The 19,043-nt window shown below is 51.0% G+C and overlaps 1 protein-coding gene across 1 annotated transcript; it reads left to right on the forward strand.

Moving 5' to 3' along the window:
• Window positions 1-15,062: 15,062 nt before the first annotated feature.
• Nat16 (N-acetyltransferase 16 (GCN5-related, putative)) lies at window positions 15,063-18,631 on the forward strand. The gene is given in 5 exon segments (XM_013520520.1): window positions 15,063-15,126; window positions 15,129-15,186; window positions 15,269-15,428; window positions 16,428-16,600; window positions 17,457-18,631. Coding segments are annotated over 5 exon segments (942 nt in total). The 3' UTR covers window positions 17,944-18,631.
• Window positions 18,632-19,043: the final 412 nt, after the last annotated feature.

Below are 19,043 nucleotides of genomic sequence, written 5' to 3' on the forward strand. Positions count from 1 at the left end.
TATATATTTTTTTTTAATAACCAGCCAAGCGTGGTGGTGCATCCCCATAATCCCTGTACTCGGGAGGCTGAGGCAGGAGGCTGAGTTGCAAGTTCCACACCAGTCTGGGCTACAAAGTGAGCTCAAAGCCAGCCTGAACTGCATAGCGAGACCCTGTCTCAAAAAGACAAGAAAAAGAAAGACAAAAAATGAACAATAAAAAAATAAATAAATTGACCAGGCTGGGCTTGAACTTGAGATCTTTCTGCCTGAGTCTCCCAGAGCGCTGTTGGAATGCAGACATGCACCACGAGAAAGGTTTTAATTTGACCAGACTATGATAAGAAACTGTGTTCTCTGAGCCTTCAGATCTCTAAAGTCAAAATCTTTTCCCCGTGCATGTATTTATGTATTTATGGTGTTGGGGATTGGACTCAAGGCCTCATCCACTCGAGGCAGCTGCTCTACCCTGAGTCACATCCTCAGGCCCCTCCTGTGTACTTAAGAGGTTCCCCTTTAAGGTCCCTCTGACACACCTACATTGCTTTCCCTGCCTCCTTGTCTGCCCCTAGTTTTCTGCCCATGCACTTAAGATAAGCTTTCCCCATGAGAATCCCATTTTTTCTCTACATTGGGAGACAAGAGAAAACCAGCTCCAGGATTGAGCATCCTTGCATTCCTCCGTGTGAGGCTCGCTTGGACGTAGCTGCTTCTCCGTTCTGCTTTCCTGCCGTGGAGCACCTAGCAGCCCAAACCCTGGGTCCGACACCAAGCTCTTAGTCTTGAAGCCTTTGTCCCTGAACTTGTCAAAGCATGAGGAATGACTGAAAAATATCATGCAAGTTTAAACTTCCAAAAATTCTTCATACTAAAGACACATTGCGATGAGTCCTGCTTACAATCCTCCTCCTCACTCTGAACACACTGATTCCATCGTTCTGGCCACTTTGGGAAGCAGCTCTGAAGTCCTCTTTGAGGGTCTCTAATTGTGCTCTCATGGCTCTCTTGATGTCCTGAATTGATTCAAAATATTTTCCATTTAGGGTTATTTTGACTCTGGGGAAGAGCCAGAAGTCACATGGTGATCAAATCTGGTGAATAAGGTGGATGAGAACTCACCATCATGCTTTTATGAGCCTGCCCTTCCAGCTGATGGCACTGAGCAGCAGTATTCATGGTATTCTATATCCCACCTTGTGGAAACACTCAGGAAAGAGGACATCCAGGCCCAGCATGATGGTGCACTCCTATAATCCCAGCCTTTGGGAAGCTAAGGTAGGAGGATGACCTTGAGTGCAAAGCCAGCCTGGGCCACATAACCTGAAGTGCATAGTGAGACTGTCTCATTAAAGAAAAAAAAACAAAACAGGACTTCCAGATGTGTATTCAAATCAAAGGGGAGGCCAGGTGTGGTGGTGCATGCCTGTTATCCCAGCACTCGGGAGGCTGAGGCAGGAGGATCGTTGCGAGTTCGAGACCAGCCTGGGCTACAAAGTGAGCTCAAGGCCAGCCTGAACTACATAGCAAGACCTTGTCTCAGGGCTGGGGATTTAGCTCAGCGGCAAAGCGCCTGCCTGGCAAGCACAAGGTTGTGAGTTTGGTTCCCGGTACTGGAGAAAAACCAAAAAAAAAAAAAAACAAGACCTTGTCTCCAAAAGACAAAAATAAATACATAAATACATAAATACATAAATAAAATCAAAGAGGAGGACTTTGAGAGACAGAGATTCATGGTAATGTGTCTCTTGCTGCAATAATTTTTAAATTTAAACATGCACTGCATATTTCAATGACACCTTGTCTGACTGTGTGGCAGACTCACAGAACTCTGAATCTTCCCAAGAACTTGCTCTCCTTCATCTTCAAATGCTGATCCTTGTCGTGGGTAATGAACTCAAGAGTCACTTCTCAGCCATTTGCTTTGCATATGTTCCATGTATCTGAATTGGCCTCTCTTGGAATTCAGACTCTATTTATTATTGAGCAACCCTAGTCTGAAAATTCGAGGTCCAAATTCTCCAAATTTTGAAACTTTTCAAGTGCTGATGTGACAGCATAAATGGAAAAGTCCATAGTCAAAATGCAGATGCCCTAAAAATATTGCCTCTGAGAGGCTGAGGCAGGAGGATCAAGAGTTGGAACCCAGCCTGGGCAACTTAGTAACTTTAGGAGATACTGTCTCAAAATAAAGAAGTAAATAAATAAAAAGGGCTGAAGATGTAACTCAGTCCATAGGACCTGGGTTCAATTCCCAGGAACACACATACACAAAGACTAAATGACCCTAAGCCTAAATGTATTAAGGCTTGTACAGCAGGATCTCAGCTTGCTTCAAGTGGCAGTGTGGGCATCAGACACGCTTTTCCTTGTGGTCTTCCCCTAAGGGGCAGAGGCACCAAAGTCAAGTGGAAATGACCAGCAAGAGCTGAGGACTGTGGGGGTCAGGTGTATATGCATCTTTCTCCAGTCACCTGCCCTGCCTCTTCTCCTGGTAAATGGCAGTGAATGGCCAGTGCCTCTCTCTAGGGCAGGAGGAGTTGGAATAGGTGACAAAATGGGCTCTTTGTGCAGGACTGGGAGGAGGGTGGCAGAGACTTCATTTCCCATCAACCTCTGTTCAAAATCTGAGACCAAGAAGTCATGGTGTCAGGTGTGGGAAGGGACTGGCCAGGTTGGGGTGCAAGAAGCCAAGAAAGAGAAGCTGGGATGGGCCAGTCGAGGAACTGGGGTCGATTCTGCAGAGAGAGACGCACTCATCATGGGAAACTGCTCCCAGTACCCATAAAACCAGCTGGGCAAGTTTACCAGAAAGGGGCCATGTCTGATCAGAGCAGAGAGAGGAAAAAACAAGAAAGGAAGTCCACAGCCACATGGAAACGGTAGTGGGGGAAAAGCCACTGCAGGAAGCAGAAAGGTGCTGATAGGACAAGCCTATCCCTGGAAGAGACTTGGTGTCCTCATGTGAATGTTGGGGACAGGGCTGGATAAACAGAGTATGTTGTAGAAGGGATGTTCAAGGGCAGAGGGCTCAGGAACAATACCCGTGGATGATCACATGTGTGACTTCCTGTATTCATCAGGTCTCCTGTTGCTGAGACACAATACTGGACACACACAACTTAGAGGAGGAGACGTTTAATTCGGCTCACGGTTTCAGGACGTTCAGCCCATGGTCAGCTGGCTCTGATGCAGGAATATCATGGCAGAAGGATGTGGTAGAGCAAGGCTGCTTAGTTCATGGTGGCCAGGAAGCAGAGCAGGGAAATAGGTCCAGAGAGGAAGGGATGAGGGACCAGATACAATACGCAGGATCACACCTCCACGGCCTATCTAGACACACCAGAAGTGTGCTTTACTAATCTGCCAGGCATTTCTTAATTCAAAGCAGTTGACATATCAGTATTAACCACAGCACTCACCCACTAGGATTACCCCAGGGTCCACTTCAGCAAGATAGGTGCCATGTTCCTGTGCAGTGTGCCAGCTTGGCATTCTTCCTGTCCACTGGGACAGGGTTGCCTGTGGCCTCCCCCCACACCATAACCTTCTGCCTGTGTGGCCCTCTCCAAGAAGCTAGCCCAGATGCAGGAAACTGTAGCTCTCAGAAACTACACCTCTCTGCGCACTCCCAAGCATACTCTGCTTCCAGAATCTGATCCTAGGCTGCCAAGGGTGAAGGTCATTGGTCCCCATTTCCCTACTGTCCTGCTTTTCTAACCCTCCCTCATCAGCATCCGTGTTGGGTGGGATTTGACCTGTCCCTATGGGTTCCAGCATCCTGGGCCCAGCTTGTTAACTAGAAATGTGCCCCATGGCTGGCTTGGGGCTAGGACAATAGCAGTTTATTAGAAAAAAGACAATGAAGGGCTGGGGATTTAGCTCAGCAGCACAGCGCCTGCCTGGCAAGTGCACGGTCGTGAGTTCGATTCCTGGTACTGGAAAAAAAACAAAAAAAAAAGAAAGAAAAAGGACAATGAAATGGATGGCACAGGTGTCATGGGGAGATAATCAACTGATAAAGACAAAAGGTGGATTTTGACTCACAAAATTCCGGTCCATAACTGGGTGGCCCTGAAGTTTTGGGCTAGTTGCAGGACAGTCCATCATGGCAGGAACATGCGGCCAAACTGCTGCTCTGCTCATGGCCAGGAAGCTAAAGAAGGAAAGAGGAAGGGTCCCACATTCCTCCCCAAGATCTCGTCCCCAATGACCTAAGGATCTCCCATGGGTTCCACCTCTCAAAATATCCACCACACAGAAATACTAGCTGCAGGTGCCTAGAATTTGGGCAAATTATATTTGCTGCAAGTTGGGAAAATTGGCACAAGAATACTGTGTGTTGTGCCAGGTGTGGTGGCACACACCTGTAATCCCACAGTGGAGAGGCTGAGACAGGAAGATTGCCATGAGTTTGAGGCCAGCCTAAGCTACTAATAAGTTCAAGGTCAGACTGAGCTATACAGTGAGGCTTTTTCTCAAAAAAAAAAAAAGGACAGAATGCTGCGTGTGGATAATGGCAAACATTCCCATCGGATCTTCTCTCTGCAGAAGTGCAAAGTCCAGGGGCACAGAGAGAAAGTGGGTTGCTAGAGTCTCAAAGGGTATGGAGTTTCTCTCCTCTCTTTCTTCTTTTCTAGAGGTCTGGATCCCAGAGTTGTGGGCTGTTAAGGACCTTCCCTGTACCTTCTCTCCTCCCACGTAGCTGGAAAATAAGCCCAACATTGAGCTTTGTCCTTGCAATCTGGTGATTACTAAGCTACAATGTATGATAGAAAAATATGGTGAATGTTGAAATTTTTAAAAATGTATTATAGAAGCCAGGCATGTTGGTGCACATCTGTAATCCCAGCACTCAAGAGGCTGAGGCAGGAGAATCACTATGAGTTCAAGGCCAGGCTGTGCTATATAAGCAAGTTCAAGGCCAGTCTGCACTACACCCTAAATAAATAAATAAATAAATAAATAAACAAACAAATAAATAAAATGTATTATAGTAAAAGACATATTGCCACTAACCCCCCTCAAAATACTACCCCTTGAAGAGCATGGTGGCATGCACATATAATCCCCACACTTGGAAGGCTGAGGCAAGAGGACTGCTGCCTGGGCTGCAAAGTGAGTTCAAGCCCAGCTTGAACTGCATAGCAAAACCCTATCTCAAAAAGACAAAAAAATACTACCCCCCATTCTGAATACACTTATCCCATTTGTCTTGCCACTTTCTGAAGCAGTTCTAGAGGTGCTCTGTCCTGAGTGTCATGCCTACATTATCATGGCTGCCTCATCCTGAATTGATTTATAGGGTGTTAAAGGGAACGAGGAAGTTAAGGACCTGCTACTCTTTTTTTTTTTTTTTTTGTCTTTTTGAGACAGGGTCTCGCTATGCACTTCAGGCTGGCCTTGAACTCACTTTATAGCCCAGGCTGGTCTCGAACTTGCAACGATCCTCCTGCTTCAGCCCCCCAAGTGCTGGGATTACAGGTGTGCTCCACCACACCCAGCTTCCCAGGACCTCTTTAATGATTCCAGAAATTTCTCTGGCTAAGACCAGTGCCGCACCTGTCGGGCAACGTTGACAATCTCGTCAAAAGTGGTATTTCCACTGTGTTTAATGTTTTTCTGCTTTTCTGTCTCTTGGCGGCTCCTTGAGGGCTTTGATGAGCAGGGCAGAGGCAGAAGGCACCACCTCACTCAGAGCTTGCCTGTTCTGAATGGTCAGGGTCACTGTGACCCTCAGACCCTCCAATCACCAGTTGCCTTGGTTATGTCATCACCCACTTTTTTGGAGACAGACCCCAGGCACTGATCCTTTTTTTTTTTTTTTTTTTCTGGTTTTTTTGAGGCAGAGTCTTGCTATGCAGTTCAGGCTGGACTTGAGCTCACTTTGTAGCTCAGGCTGGTCTTGAACTCGCGACAATCCTCCTGCCTCAGCCTCCCAAGTGCTGGGATTACAGGTGTGCGCCACCATGCCCGGCTAGTTTTTTCTTTTTTTTCCAGGCACCAATCTTGAGAACCAGGGCAGACGTGGCACCGACTTCATACATGCCTTTGATCTTGTTGGGGTCAAACTTGGGCAGCATGGTGGAGACAGCTGGTGTGAGATGAACCCAGATTCAGGACAACCAAAGAAAGTTGCACCTTAGCTTTCTTCTAACCGAAAACCAAAAAGCTCAAAAGATTTTTTTAAAGGCTGGAGATAGATATAGCTTAGGGTGAGGCCCTGGGTTCAATCCCCAGCACTGAGGCAGGGGTGTGCCATAGTATCACCTCTACCTTATTCTGTTCACACAGACCAACCCTGGTACAATGCAGGAAGGGACAGAGCAAGCAAGGCAGGTTCACTGGGGCTGTCTCAGAGGTGGGCTACCACACTGACCAGTCACAATGTTCAGACTATTTGGAGGCTCATGCAAAGACACAGCCCCTCTCTCCTCCTTCCCCGCTCCCTCCCCCTTCTTCCTTCCCTCCCTGTCCTCCTTCTTGGTGATACTGGGGATCAAACTCCAACCTCAAGCATGCTAGGTAAACACTCAAGCACTGAGCTTCAGCCTCAGTCCAAGGCATAGCTTCTTTAAAACAGCATCTAGAAGGTATTTAACACTTGTCTGTTGTTTGATAATATTAAGGAATTATTAATTATTTTAGGTGTGCTAATGATATTGTAGCTACAATATTTTTTTTTTTTAATCCTTAGTTGAGGGGCTGGGGATTTAGCTCAGTGGTGCAGCACCTGCCTGGCAAGGGTGAGGTCCTGAGTTCTATTCCTGATATCCCCCCCCAAAAAAAGAAATAATCCCTATCTTTTAAAAACATGTATAGAAATATTTACCAACAGTATCTAAAATTTGTTTCAAAATATTGGGGAAAGTTGGAAATAACTTACAGTGCTGATAGTGCTGATGAAACAATATTAGTCATAAATACTATCTCTCTCTCTCTCTCTCTCTCTCTCTCTCTCTCTCTCTATATATATATATATATATATATATATATATAGTGGATTTTTGTTTGTCTTTTTGAGATGGTCTTGCTATGCACTTCAAACTGGCCTTGAGCTCACTCTGTAACCCAGGCTGGTCTCAAACTCGCAATGATCCTCCTGCCTCAGCCTCTGGAGTACTGGGATTACAGGGGTATGCCACCACACCTGGCTTATATACTATGGAACAAACCCAGGGCCTTTGCACTGAGCTATAACCCCAGCCCTTTTTGATGTTTTGATTTTGTGACAGGGTCTCATTAAGTTACTAAATTGCCCCGTGTCGGCTTGAATTTTTGATTCTCCTGCTTCAGCCTCGCAGAGTTCTGGGATTACAGATGTGCCCCACCGTGCCCAGCTATGAACTGATAATTGCTAAAGCTAGTTTTTCCTCTACCTGTTTAAGTGACCTTAGATAAATGATCAGCTTGATCTCACTGTCTTGAACTGCAGAAATAGATTGAGGTCATTCATTTATTTGTTGAGCTCCTACTTTGTCCCCAAGCCTGAAAGAGGCACCAGAGATATGAGATAACTCTTAGGCCACCCTGCTCTGAAGGAGTTCCTGCCGAGCTCAGTGGTTTTCCATCCTCTATCCCTGATTCATGCAGCTGCTGTGGGTGTTCCTAGATCAACAGTCCTGTCTGCAGAATAAACTGGAGAGGCCTCTGATGTGCCTGACTTGCAGCATACAGGCTGTGATGCTCCCTATCTGAGAATTGCTGCTCCACTTGGCTACGTAACCATTCCTGCCATTAAGTGGCTTTCTGTGCCAGAAATGCTGCCCAGGCACTTTATGTACATCATCTTCTCTAGTCCTTACTGGAAGCTGGGCTCTGCATCCTTTTCCCAGATAGGAAAATGGTGTCGTCATGGCTCATCGGTGAGTGTGTGGCATCTGTGATCTCCTGTCTCTGGTGATGAGCTGGATGACTCCTTTCAGGGTTATAATTCTGGGTAAGGCTTTCAGGTCCTCACCGGCTCAGGGACTTTGAGCCGATTCCTTCACCCTTTTGTATTTGGCCTCCTTTCTTATCTTAGATACAGGTGGCAAAGTGTGTATGGTATCCAGCTCCGTTCCTTCTCTTTCTCGCTGCCTCGTAGGTAGCTAGAGATGACCTGGGAGGTCAAGGATGGACTCGTGGAAGGGTGATTTGCCTAGGTGGAGGTGTCACTGGGGGAGGACAGACAAGGGAAGCCAGAGGGCTCCATCTTGGTCTCAAACTGCAGAGAAAAGGGAGAAGCCTGGAAGGAACACTCACACCCAAAAAATCTGCGAAAGGAAGCCCTGGGCCCACGTGGAGGGCTGCAGAGAACTTCAGGAGGCTGGGGATGAAGAGTCAGGAGGCTCATTGTTGGGGAACAGTGGGACAGGAAGTGGGGGTCAGAGGGCACTGCCACAGAGAGAGAGGCAGATGGAAGTGACAGCTAGGGTGCGTGGGGGTGCACCTCAGGGCTAGAGCACTTGCCCAGTGCTGGATTTGATCCCCAGTGCTGGGAAAAACATGATGGAGGTCACTGTATGCTCTGAAGATAGGGAGGAGATGGACAGCTAACTCTCCCCAAATAAAAGGCTGAAATAAACCAGCACAAAGGATTATCTATGAGTGGCCCAGAGGTCAAAGTACAAGACAGCACTGACAGAATTTAGAGTGCCAAAGGACACTGCCAGGAAAAATAGCACTGACCCCATGTGGTGCTTTATATGAGGTGGGATGAAAATATATGGTGAGCCAGGTGTGATGGTGCATGCCTGTCACCCCAGCACTTGGGAGGCTGAGGCAGGAGGATCGCCATGAGTTTGAGGCAGGCTAGGCTACATAGTGAGTTTCATAACACCTGGAACTACAAAGTGAGACCCTGTCTCAAAACAAAATTATATATATAGTGAATATTTAAATTTTAAAAATTATTACAATGAAGGGTATATTGCCACGAATCCTTCTGAAAATACATCCCTCACACATGCTATAAATGCACTTGTTCCACCATTCCTGCCACTTTCTGAAGCAGTTCTGGAAGTCCTCTCTCATGAGTGTCTTTAATTACACTATCGTGGCTGCCTCAGTGTCCCAAATCCATTCAGAACATTTTCTTTCATGGTAATTTTGACTGAGAAAGAGCCAAAAGTCACATTGTGCCCAAGCCAGTGAATATGGCAGATGAGGACACACCACCATGTGTTCATTTGACAGAAATTATCATAAAGGATTCCACCTGATTGTGCCCCTTACCAGTTATAGGACTGTGCTTGATTTGTCACTGTGACAAAATGCCTGGGCTAAATAACTGAAAAGGAGAAAAAGGTTTTGGGCTCACAGTCTCAGAGGTTTCAGTTCATGGTCACTTGGCCTATTGCCTGGACACTTGGCCATGGTCACTTGGCCTATTGTCTGGACAGCAGGAACATGGTGCTGAGGTCCGTTCACCTCCTGACCAGCTGGGAAGCAGAAAGAGAGAGGAGAAGAGGCAGGAGGACAGCAAATATACACATATGAACCCAGCCTGGACAACTTAGCAAGACCCTGTCTCCAAAAAAAAAAAAAAAAATTGAATGACTTGTCTATTACTTTTGGACCTCCTAGGGCCTAGAATTGCTCCCCAGTTCCCATGCCTTTAACCCTCAGGGTGGCTATGAGTATGTGCCTTCAGGAACATGATCCCCTGTGTTCTCACATCCCTTTGCCAGGTCATGGAGTTATCCTCCTTGGACTGGAGACAGCTGAGTAATAACCCACAGTGGGCGGAGGTGGGGCTTGAGAGCTGGAAGGGGCCCTGGGAGGGAGGGCCCAGCCCAGCCCAGGAGGCCTCCAGAACCCTTGACTTTCCGAGCGCCTCCAGAGCACTCTCCGGTTACGCAGAGCCTGTGTGGCCATCGGCTGTCCCTGTTCCTTGTAAGGTAGGACTGCAGGTATCCTCATCTTACTTAGTAGGTGGGGTAGGAAGCCTCTTGGCAGTTAAGAGGCTGGGCCCCCCATTTATTAGGTTCAGGGCAGCACTGCATCACTCCAATCCCAGGCCTACTTTTCCTCCCACCCTTCCTTCTGCCTGCGGGCTTCAGCTTCGAGGGGTGCGTGCATGGTGTGAGGCACATGCCCAGTGTACCCCCGGGTGCCTGGAAGGTCTTTTCTGAGCACTCCCCCAGGCGTTTCGGCCTCCTGAGCCAGAGTTTGTGGGCTGGGACAGGTACACGCCGGGACACAGGGCTGCTGGGGTGGCGACACAAGTGTGGGAAGACACAGACCTTTTGGTCCCCTTACACGCTGTTCAGGCTCTCAGCTTCTGTTTCTCAGTGTCGCTTCCTCCCTGTCCCTGTCTTCTCCGGTTTCCCATCTTCTTTATTTGTTCCATCTTTAAGATCTCTCTCTGGTGGTTCTTGGCTTTGTTTATGGTACTGGGGATGAACCCAGGGCCTTCACGCTTTACATCCCCATTCCTTTTTATTTTTTATTTTGAGATGGGGTCTCAATCAATTGCAGTTGCCCAGGCTGGGGCCTGAACTTGCAAACCTCCTGTCTCAGCCTACTAGAGTGCTGGGGTTAGGGTGACAGCTACCACGCCTGGCTTCTAGCGCTTCTGACCTAGCAGCTGAAGTGGCAGGGGGCTCTCGGAGGATTCCGTTGAGAGGGTGGTCGCAGACTTGGTGTGGTGGGGACTCGGGGACCCAGCAGAGCTGTGCTAGTGGATGGAATGGGGCGATCACTAAGCAGCAACCACCCTTCCACCCAAACGACACTCCCCACCCTGCTCCTGCTCCCCAGCCTTGACAAAAGGGGGAGTCCCGGTGGGCAGGGATCACAGCCACTGACCCACCTGCGCCAGCCCCCAGCCGGACTCGAGTCCGCTCCAGATCCGTCCCAGGTTTTTCCTCCGCGTCGCTGGGGTCTCCGCCCCTCGGAGTCGCCGCGGGAGCCACCCGTGTCCCCAAACTCCAGGCGCCCGGGGCCCGCGTCTACTTGGAAGTCCAAGTCTGACCCGACGGCGACCCTGACCCCCGCAGACCGTCCTCGCCGCCTCCCAGCACCGGTGGGCTCTCAGCATCCTGGCTCCTTCTCGGCGAGGTAGGAGGACCCTGGAGCCGGGGCGGGGGGAGGGCTGGCGCGTTGCTGCGTGGCAGAATGGGGCCAGCAGAAGCCACCGTCGTCCCCTCCACCAAGGGACAGTACGGCCGGGAGCGGCCGGGTGACCCAGATAACCAGGCGCAGACGTAGCCTCAGGTGCTCAGAGGCGCTTTGGGTTCATCCCACCCAACCCCCTTCCGACCCAGGGTCCCAGGTCCGGGGACCCTGCCAAGTACACAGCTTTCTTGGGAATCTGCCTCACCGCGGCTTCACTTGAAGCCCTCACTCTGAGAACAAGGCGAGAAAAACCCTCATCCAGGAAGACCCCCAGGTGAGCCCCCTTCTCTCTGATGTGGCCTTCGGGACAGCCCCCCTTGCTGGTCGGCTTCCTGGCCCCCTTCCAGCTCTCCCCGCTTCATCTTGTCTCCCTTGCCTCAGTTTCTGGGTCTTCTCTTCCAGCTCTTTTCTAACTCTACTTGCCCTGGGCCCACCGCCTCCCTGCAGGCTCAGGCTCCACAGCAAGAAAGGGGTGTGTCAGCTGCCTTCTATTTTGGGGGACTCTCCTCCTGGGGAGGGGGTGCACTGGGATTCTTTGAGCATCAGCCAGCAGGGAGTCCCGAAGTGTCCTCTCTGCGATTCCAGATCGGGTACCTCCTCTGGCCTTCCTCTCCCAGCCCTCTGGCCCACATATGCTATCCCTTTATCTCCTTTCTGCCTCAGTTCCTGTCCTTTTTGCTCTGTCTTTGGGGCTTTTGTGTAGCTGCTTTCTTTGTGTTCCCCTGGTGGTATTTCTCCTCCATCTCCTCCCTCCCCTCCCTCCTCAAGTCCCGCCAAGCCAGCAGCCTGAAGGGCCTTGCGTTTCAGGTGTGTTGGGTGCGTTGGGGATGGGATGGGGTAGGTGCACACCCAGCTTGCTCGTCTATGACTTTCCAATCACTCTTCCTCAGAGTGGTTATTCCTATGTATGAGATGAAAAGAATGGCCCCAGGGACGTAGGAATGGGATAGGAGGACAGGTTCTGCTTCCTGGAGCCTGGTCCAGAACTTGCCTGAACTACATCTCCCGCAGTGTGCTGGGGGGCCAGGGCTGCCTCTCCCTCTGCCTGGACACTTTATGGGAGTTGGTTCCAGGGCACCAGGTTGGCAGGGGTACCGCGTGGGAAGTGATCAGAGTGTAGAGCAAGGTTTTTTTTCTTCCTGGTATTGGAGACTGAACCTGGAGCCTTCACAACCCACAGGCCTGGCTTGTCCTGGAACCCCAGACCTACCTTGCTGCCAGCACTCACCTCCTCCAGAGATCAGGAGACCTTGGAACCTCTGTTTATGTCCCCCAAGGAAACAAGAGTAGCAGTGCCTGGAAAGGAAAGAGGAGGGATGAATTGGAAAGTTCCTTCTTCCCTGACCCTGGGAACCCCCAGCCCCACTGCCACTCTTCCTCAGACTCCAAACAACCTCATGAACACCCTTATCAGAAATGCCCTTTAGAGATAGTCTCCTCATCCTCAAGGTAAAGGAGGGGAGCTGGAGCCTAACGCCCTGAGCTAGTTTTCCAGGTTCCAGGTACAGGATACTCAGTCTTTGCTCCACAGGGAGTCACACTGAGCTACCAGCTTGTGTTTCCTCGGGACCCATGAACAAGGAGGGCAGGGGCCCAGGACAAGCCAAAGCCGGCTCAGCTCGTCTGCAAACAAGGGAGCCAGGAGCCCTCCGTTCATCCAGGGAACCCAGCGTCCTCAGGGCCTGCACAAGGGGTCTGGCCCTGGGGCTCGTTTGTGTGAAGGTGCTGGGGTTACTGGCACTGCCGGCAGGATGAAGAGGGGACCCCCCCCCCTACTCCTGCAAAGGACCCAAGTGGTTCCTGTCCTCTATCAAAGCTGGGTTTAAAGACCCAGGCACACCTAAAATGTCTCTTTCTCTGGTTTAAGAGCCAGTGACAGTTAATTTTTAGGCTGACTCTGCCCAAGCAAGTCTGCTTGAACCAGACTTTTAACATCTTTGAGGTTTAATTTCTGCACTGCCAAAAGAACAGGTTAAACCTCATGGTCTTTAATGGCCCCAAGAGGGGCTCTAACATCCTCCACACCTGCTTCCCTCTTCCCTCTGACTGTGTTGGCCTGTGTTGTTTAACCTCTCCTGTTCATCGGGGAGCACTTTAGGCACTGGAATTGGATTAGGGTTCGGAAAGAAAAATGGGAGACGGAGCTCTTAGTTTGGAGCTGTGTGTGTGTAGCAAGCATGCTGTTTTTTACTTAAATTGTGTTTGTGGCATAGAAGCTTACAACTGTGCCCTCAGCATCCCTTTGTGCCACAGCAGGTCCTCTTCCCCAAACCTAGGTCATGTGTTTTATTAAAAAAAAAATCCAGCCAAGCCAATATCACTTCCTACAGAGTAGCTGGTCTATGTTCCCAGGAATGTTGGTTAATGAGGCTTTAATGCAGATTATGTAAAGGCAGCATTGTGATTGGCTGAGAGAGAGGAAGGGGGATCTGATTGGTTGATTTGGTTGATCTGAAGCCTGGAATTGGGAGTCATCAGGACTTGAGCAGGGGCTTTCTCCTTGGCTCTGTCACTAGGCAGGGAAAATAGAAAAGCTGGCAGTCAAGGAGGTGTCAGACCCTTTGAGGAATGGGAAGGACAAAGCAACCTCTGAGTAGGAGATGGTGCCATGTTTACAGGAACCGATTTAAGAAGAATAGAGCCAGGTATGGTAGTGCACACCTGTAATCTCAGCACTTGGAAGGCTGAGGTAGGAGGACTGCTGTGAGTTCGAGGCCAACCTGGGCTACAAAGTGAGTTCAAGGCCAGCCTGAACTGCATAGCAAGACCCTGTCTTGAACAAATAAGAAGCAAAAGAAGAAGGAGATGAAGGAGAAGGAGAAGAAAGAAGAAGAGAACAGACGGAAAAGGAGAGAGACCTCATCTCTGCAGAATTAAATGGAGAGGGGGCACGTGTGATCATGGTGGACATTTTTGTCCACTGGATTAGCAATGGCCTTTCCCAAATTACCACCTAAACTGGATGTGGTGCAAACCTATACTCGAAGCACTCTGGGAGGCTGAGACATGACAATCCCAAGTTTGACCCTGCCTGGGCAAAGTAACAGTTCAGTGAGACCCCATTTCAAAAAATTTTAAAAAGCAGCTGGGAATGTAGCTCAGTGCAAAGGCCTTAGGTTCAATTCCCAGTACAGAAAGGAAAGGAAAAAAAAAATCACCACCTTGCACTGGAGTGGAGCCAAAGTCACAATGGAAAGAGGGAATAGAGCTAGGTCGGAGAAAAGAAAGGGGGGGTTTTGATTGGCGGAAGAGGAGCTTGCCGGAGCTAGGCGGAGCTGTCCATGGTTCGCTCCCTTTTGCTTCTGTTTGCACCTACGCCCTCCTCCTTTTGCTCTGGGCATACTTCAGGACAGAACTCTGGGAAGGTTGGGTCCTCTGGCTTTCTCTGGGGTCATGGTGCAGTCCTGCTTTGTCTTCACAGAGGTTCTGAACAAGGGGTGGGTCCCTGGAAGTGACGCGCCTCCATTTCTTACCCCTCCAATAGTCGTCTTCTTTTGCTCAACTCCCGGGGAACTGGCTGGCATGAAAGCAACCTGGAGTTAGCCTCTGGGGTGCTTGCTATGTTTTGGTTTCTGTTTTCACACTGAACGTTACCCTCAGACCTTTTAAAAATGATTCATTTTGAGACAGGGTCTCATTCAGTCATTAAATTGCCCAGGGTGGGATTGAACTTGAATCCTCCTGCCTCAGCCTCCCAGACTGCTGGGATTACAGGTGTACAGCACATGCCTGGGCTCACACTGGCGATTCCTGAGTTTGTGACTGTTGAGAACACTGTGGCAGGGCTGGAGGAGATAGAGTTGTGATTTCTGGGAACTGGGGGGAGGAGGGAAGGTGCTGGGAAATCGGCATTACCAGGGTCAGTAGGGGGAGCAGAAAAGAAAGGACGTTGGTGTAGGAAGGGGTTATTGGGACTGTCATGTGGGGACCCAGACATGAAAATAGGGGCCTCTGATCATGGACTAGGTTCTCTTTTCCACAGGGTGATGAAGCTAGAAGCCAGTGGTGCAACAGCCACCTTAGAGGTCCCTAAGACGACTGCTCCAGATGTGGACCCAGTTCTGAAACCCAACCATGGAAGACAGGGGCCAAGTCCAGGTCTGGCTCTGGGCTTCAGGATGAGGCAAGGGAGCTGAGCCAGGACTTGCGGTCAAGGCTGAGTCCTTGGGTATGGAGCTCAGGTCAGATGGAGACCTGAAGCAGAGATGGAGCCATTGGACTTCGTGGCAGCCATGGAACTGGAGTTTGAGGAGGTGCTGGCCATCTTGAGCATGTCTACGATGGCCTTGACTACTTCTGAGCTGACACCGCAGCGGGCTCTGGGATCCCGACCACACTGCGGCGCTGGCCAAGTGTGATGGAGGAGTCGTGAGAGCTGAGGAGAAAGGTCCAAGTGAAAAGGGACGAATCGGGGTCTGGGGATTTAGCCGCGCCTGCCTGGCAAGCACAAGGTCGTGAGTTCGATTCCTGGTACTGGAGGAAAACAAAGGGGGGGGGACGAATCTAGATTGGATGCCCAGATATTAGGAAGGAGAGGGGATGAACTTCTCCCCATGCCTCACTGGATTGCTGAGGAAATACAGCCCGCCATGGTACCAATGGGTAGGCTGTGGGATCCAGGAGGTGTGTCCCCGAGGGTGGGATGGGACCATGAAGACTCTCAAACAGTAAGTGGGGCACGGATGGCTGAAATCGTAGCACTGTGGGAGGCTGATGCAGGATTGTAAGTTCAAGCCCAGCCTGGGTAACTTAGTGACTCAAACTCTGTTTAAAAAAAAAAAAGAAGGCCCCGGGTTCAGTCCCTCATCGTCTCCTGCTGCCATTCTCCCAAGCCTACAAACAGCAGAGAAACAGCTGGGGTTTTTCTGGGGTGGGTGACAGCTTTGCAGTTTAAGGATCCATTTGAGAGTTTCTAGGGACTGGACCACGAAACCTGAAACCAGGGAGCAGTCAGAGGGGGACCAGGCCCCACCTCCCCCGCAGACAGAGCGCAGAACATGGGCCTAGAAGCTGAAGACCAGCTGAGCTAGGCTGGGCGAGTAGCTAAGAGGTAAGGGGGTGCGGCAGGAGCTAGGGAACTTGGCATTACCGTGGGGGTGAAGCCAAGGAGAGAGGGCGTGGAGAGCAGACAGGGACCAGGTGCCAGAGGAACTGGCACATCTTAACAGGTGGAAGAGGCCCAAGTGGAAAGATTTCTGCCGGCTCTGCCATCCGAGACCCAAGTGCCCCGGCGGCAGCAGAAGTAGGGTGAGCGCCCCCTAACGGCGGCGGTCTGCAAAAGGCGCCCGAGCCGGTGGATGCCACTGACACCAAAGAGCTAGCTCAACCAGGGTGTGGCCGCGGTCCTCTAGTCGCAGCTGGTCAGGCGACAGCACCCGGGAGTCAAGGTGGCACAGCTTACCTGAGGCGACCAGCTGGACCCCCAGGAGCTAAAGAAGCATCACTTAATCACCAGGCAGGTAAGGATAAAGGATGGCCTGTCTCTGCTGGGACATAAAGGCGTCCATCCCAGCCCAGAGCATTTGTACCTTTTTCAGTACTGAAGCTGCACTCCCAGTCCTTCCCTCCACTGTTTAGACAGGGTTTCGTTATTGAATTGCCTGAGCTGGGCTCGAACTTGTGATCCTCCCGCCTCAGCCTCCCGGAGTGCCGGAAATACAGGTATGCGCTACTGTGCCAGGAATTGCTTCTTTTTCTCTGGGTTTTACTGAGTGGAGCTGCCTGTGAGCCTTTGACCTTACCCAGACCCTTTTGCTAGAGAAAATCAACTCATGTCTGACTTCAAATCCTTAGTCCTGGGGCCGGGGATATAGCTCAGTGGCACAAGCGCCTACCTGGCAAGTGCAAGGTCCTGAGTTTGACTTCCGGTACCAAAAAACAAAACAAAACAAAAAACCCCCCAAAACCTCTTAGTCCTAACTTCCAGACTTCCATGCGCCTGCCGTGCCTACATCCATCCAGCTGCTCTTCAAGCACACAAACATTCTAAGTCGAGCCTCTGTCCTCGCTCTCCATCTGCCCCACCCAACCTACTGACCTGCTTCCTTCCATTCATCTCCTGGGAGACCCAGAGATGCGTGTGCCCATCTCCTGGGGATGAAGGTATGGGGAGCCCCATCCCTCCTACCCTGGGGGACCCAGGCTCTCTCACACCCTACTCCCCCGCAGTCCCTCCCGGTCCTCCTGAGGGCCCTGGGAGGGAAGTAGAGTGAAGACATGGGGAGGGGGGTTACTAGGCTGGCCCATGCTCACTCATGCCCCCCCACAGGTGGCACCATAGCCGCCTCTGATGTCGCCCTCCAGGCAGTGCCGGGTGCTTCCCACTGGGATCACCTTTCAGGACCGGCTGTGCTCTGGCCAGGGACAGCGACCTGCGCCTAATGGCGGCCAAGGGCCTGGACACCGAGGGCACCCACTCATGCTGGGTTCGGCCCTCCTCCCGGTCTGCACCGCAGCCACAGCAATGGTGCCACCTCAACATGGCCGCTGCAGTGCCAAGTTCCGCGCTTCGCCAGCCTCAGCGTCATGTGCCAGCTCTCCCTGGCACCCCAGCTGTGGCCACAGCTGGCTCATTTCTGCCAGGCTGGCCTGGGGCTTGAACTGGTCAAGGGTTCTACTAAACATCTGGGGCTTCTCCCCCCAGTGCAGAGGGAAGACGCTCTTTTGATTCACACCCTTCCACACGTATCCCACACCTGCCACTTCCGAGTCGCACCCCCACTCCCTGAGGTCCCCCCTAACTCCTACCCTTACCGGGTGTCCATTCCCACCTTCCCTTTTCTCTTTACCTCTGTCTCCTATCTTGTCTCTAGCATTCCCAAATATCTTTGCCTAAATCCAGACCTGAACTGCTGTTTTTTCTTCTAGGTGGGGCCATGGGGTATTGAACCCAGGACTTCCCTACTGAGCTATACTGTCCCATCCCTTTTTTATGTATTTTTTTCTTTTGAGACAGGATCTTGCTAAATTGCCCAGAGTTTGCTCTAACTTGCTATCGTCCTGCTTCAGCCTCCTGGAGTGATGAGATTACAGGCTCACACTATCACATCTGGCTGTGAACCGCTGGATTAGAGGGATCCCCTTGCACTGCTATTTATTATCCAACTTCTCCCCTTCCAAGAACTGGTCCCTTCCCGTGGGCGGACCTGGCCTGGGAGTGAGCTCCGCCCTCCCTGGCTTCTCCCTTCTGCCCCCTCGTGGGTGAAAGCGGGTAGAAGTCTGTCCGGGCCCATCTGTTGCTCCTCTTCCCCGACCCTTTCTAAAACTTCACAGCCGCCATCACTCCCCTCCTCCCTGCCCCCCTCAGCCTTCTGTGCCCCTAGATCAGGGCCATCTCCCTGATTCTGTCCCCCACCCCCTCCTCCCTGGACCTCCCGCACTCTTAGCTCTTTTCCTGCCCTTCCGTTTCCCTTCTCAGCCTCCACACAGGCCCAGCGTGCAGTACGGAAAGAGACCTGTAAATGAAATACCGAAAACGTCCCCCTATTTGGTCTCTGTTTACCTCTGCAGTACTTTCCTGAGCCTGCCCCTCCGACTTTGCCGGACATCGCATCCCTCCCCTCAGACCCAGCTCACCTGCGGTTCTGGCTGGAAGCTTTGGTGCCGGCGAGGTCAGGCTCGCGGCCTGGAATGAGGCTGTCTGTCTCCTGGTTCCACCGGATGCCCTCTAGGGGACTGGAACATTCCTGGTATTTCCGGACACTTCTCCCAAACTCTGGATCGCATATGATTTTTGGACTTTGAGAGCCTGCTATTTAAATACAGATAGTAACTGCTGCATTTGAAGAGCCCTGTCTCCTAGACTGGAGCCCCACAGCAACGTCAGAGGGAAGAAACACGCTCAGTGACTTGTAAGTCACTCTCAGGCACTGGGAGGCTGGCAGGGGTTAGAACGCAGGCATGCCAAGCCCAGAGCATGCCCAGAAGCTCTCTCCCTGTGGTGCTGTTAGCTCCAACTTCTTGTTGGA

This window comes from Chinchilla lanigera, unplaced genomic scaffold (genome assembly GCF_000276665.1).
Source record: "Chinchilla lanigera isolate Chin_1 unplaced genomic scaffold, ChiLan1.0 scaffold00055, whole genome shotgun sequence".
Classification (NCBI taxonomy): domain Eukaryota; kingdom Metazoa; phylum Chordata; class Mammalia; order Rodentia; family Chinchillidae; genus Chinchilla; species Chinchilla lanigera.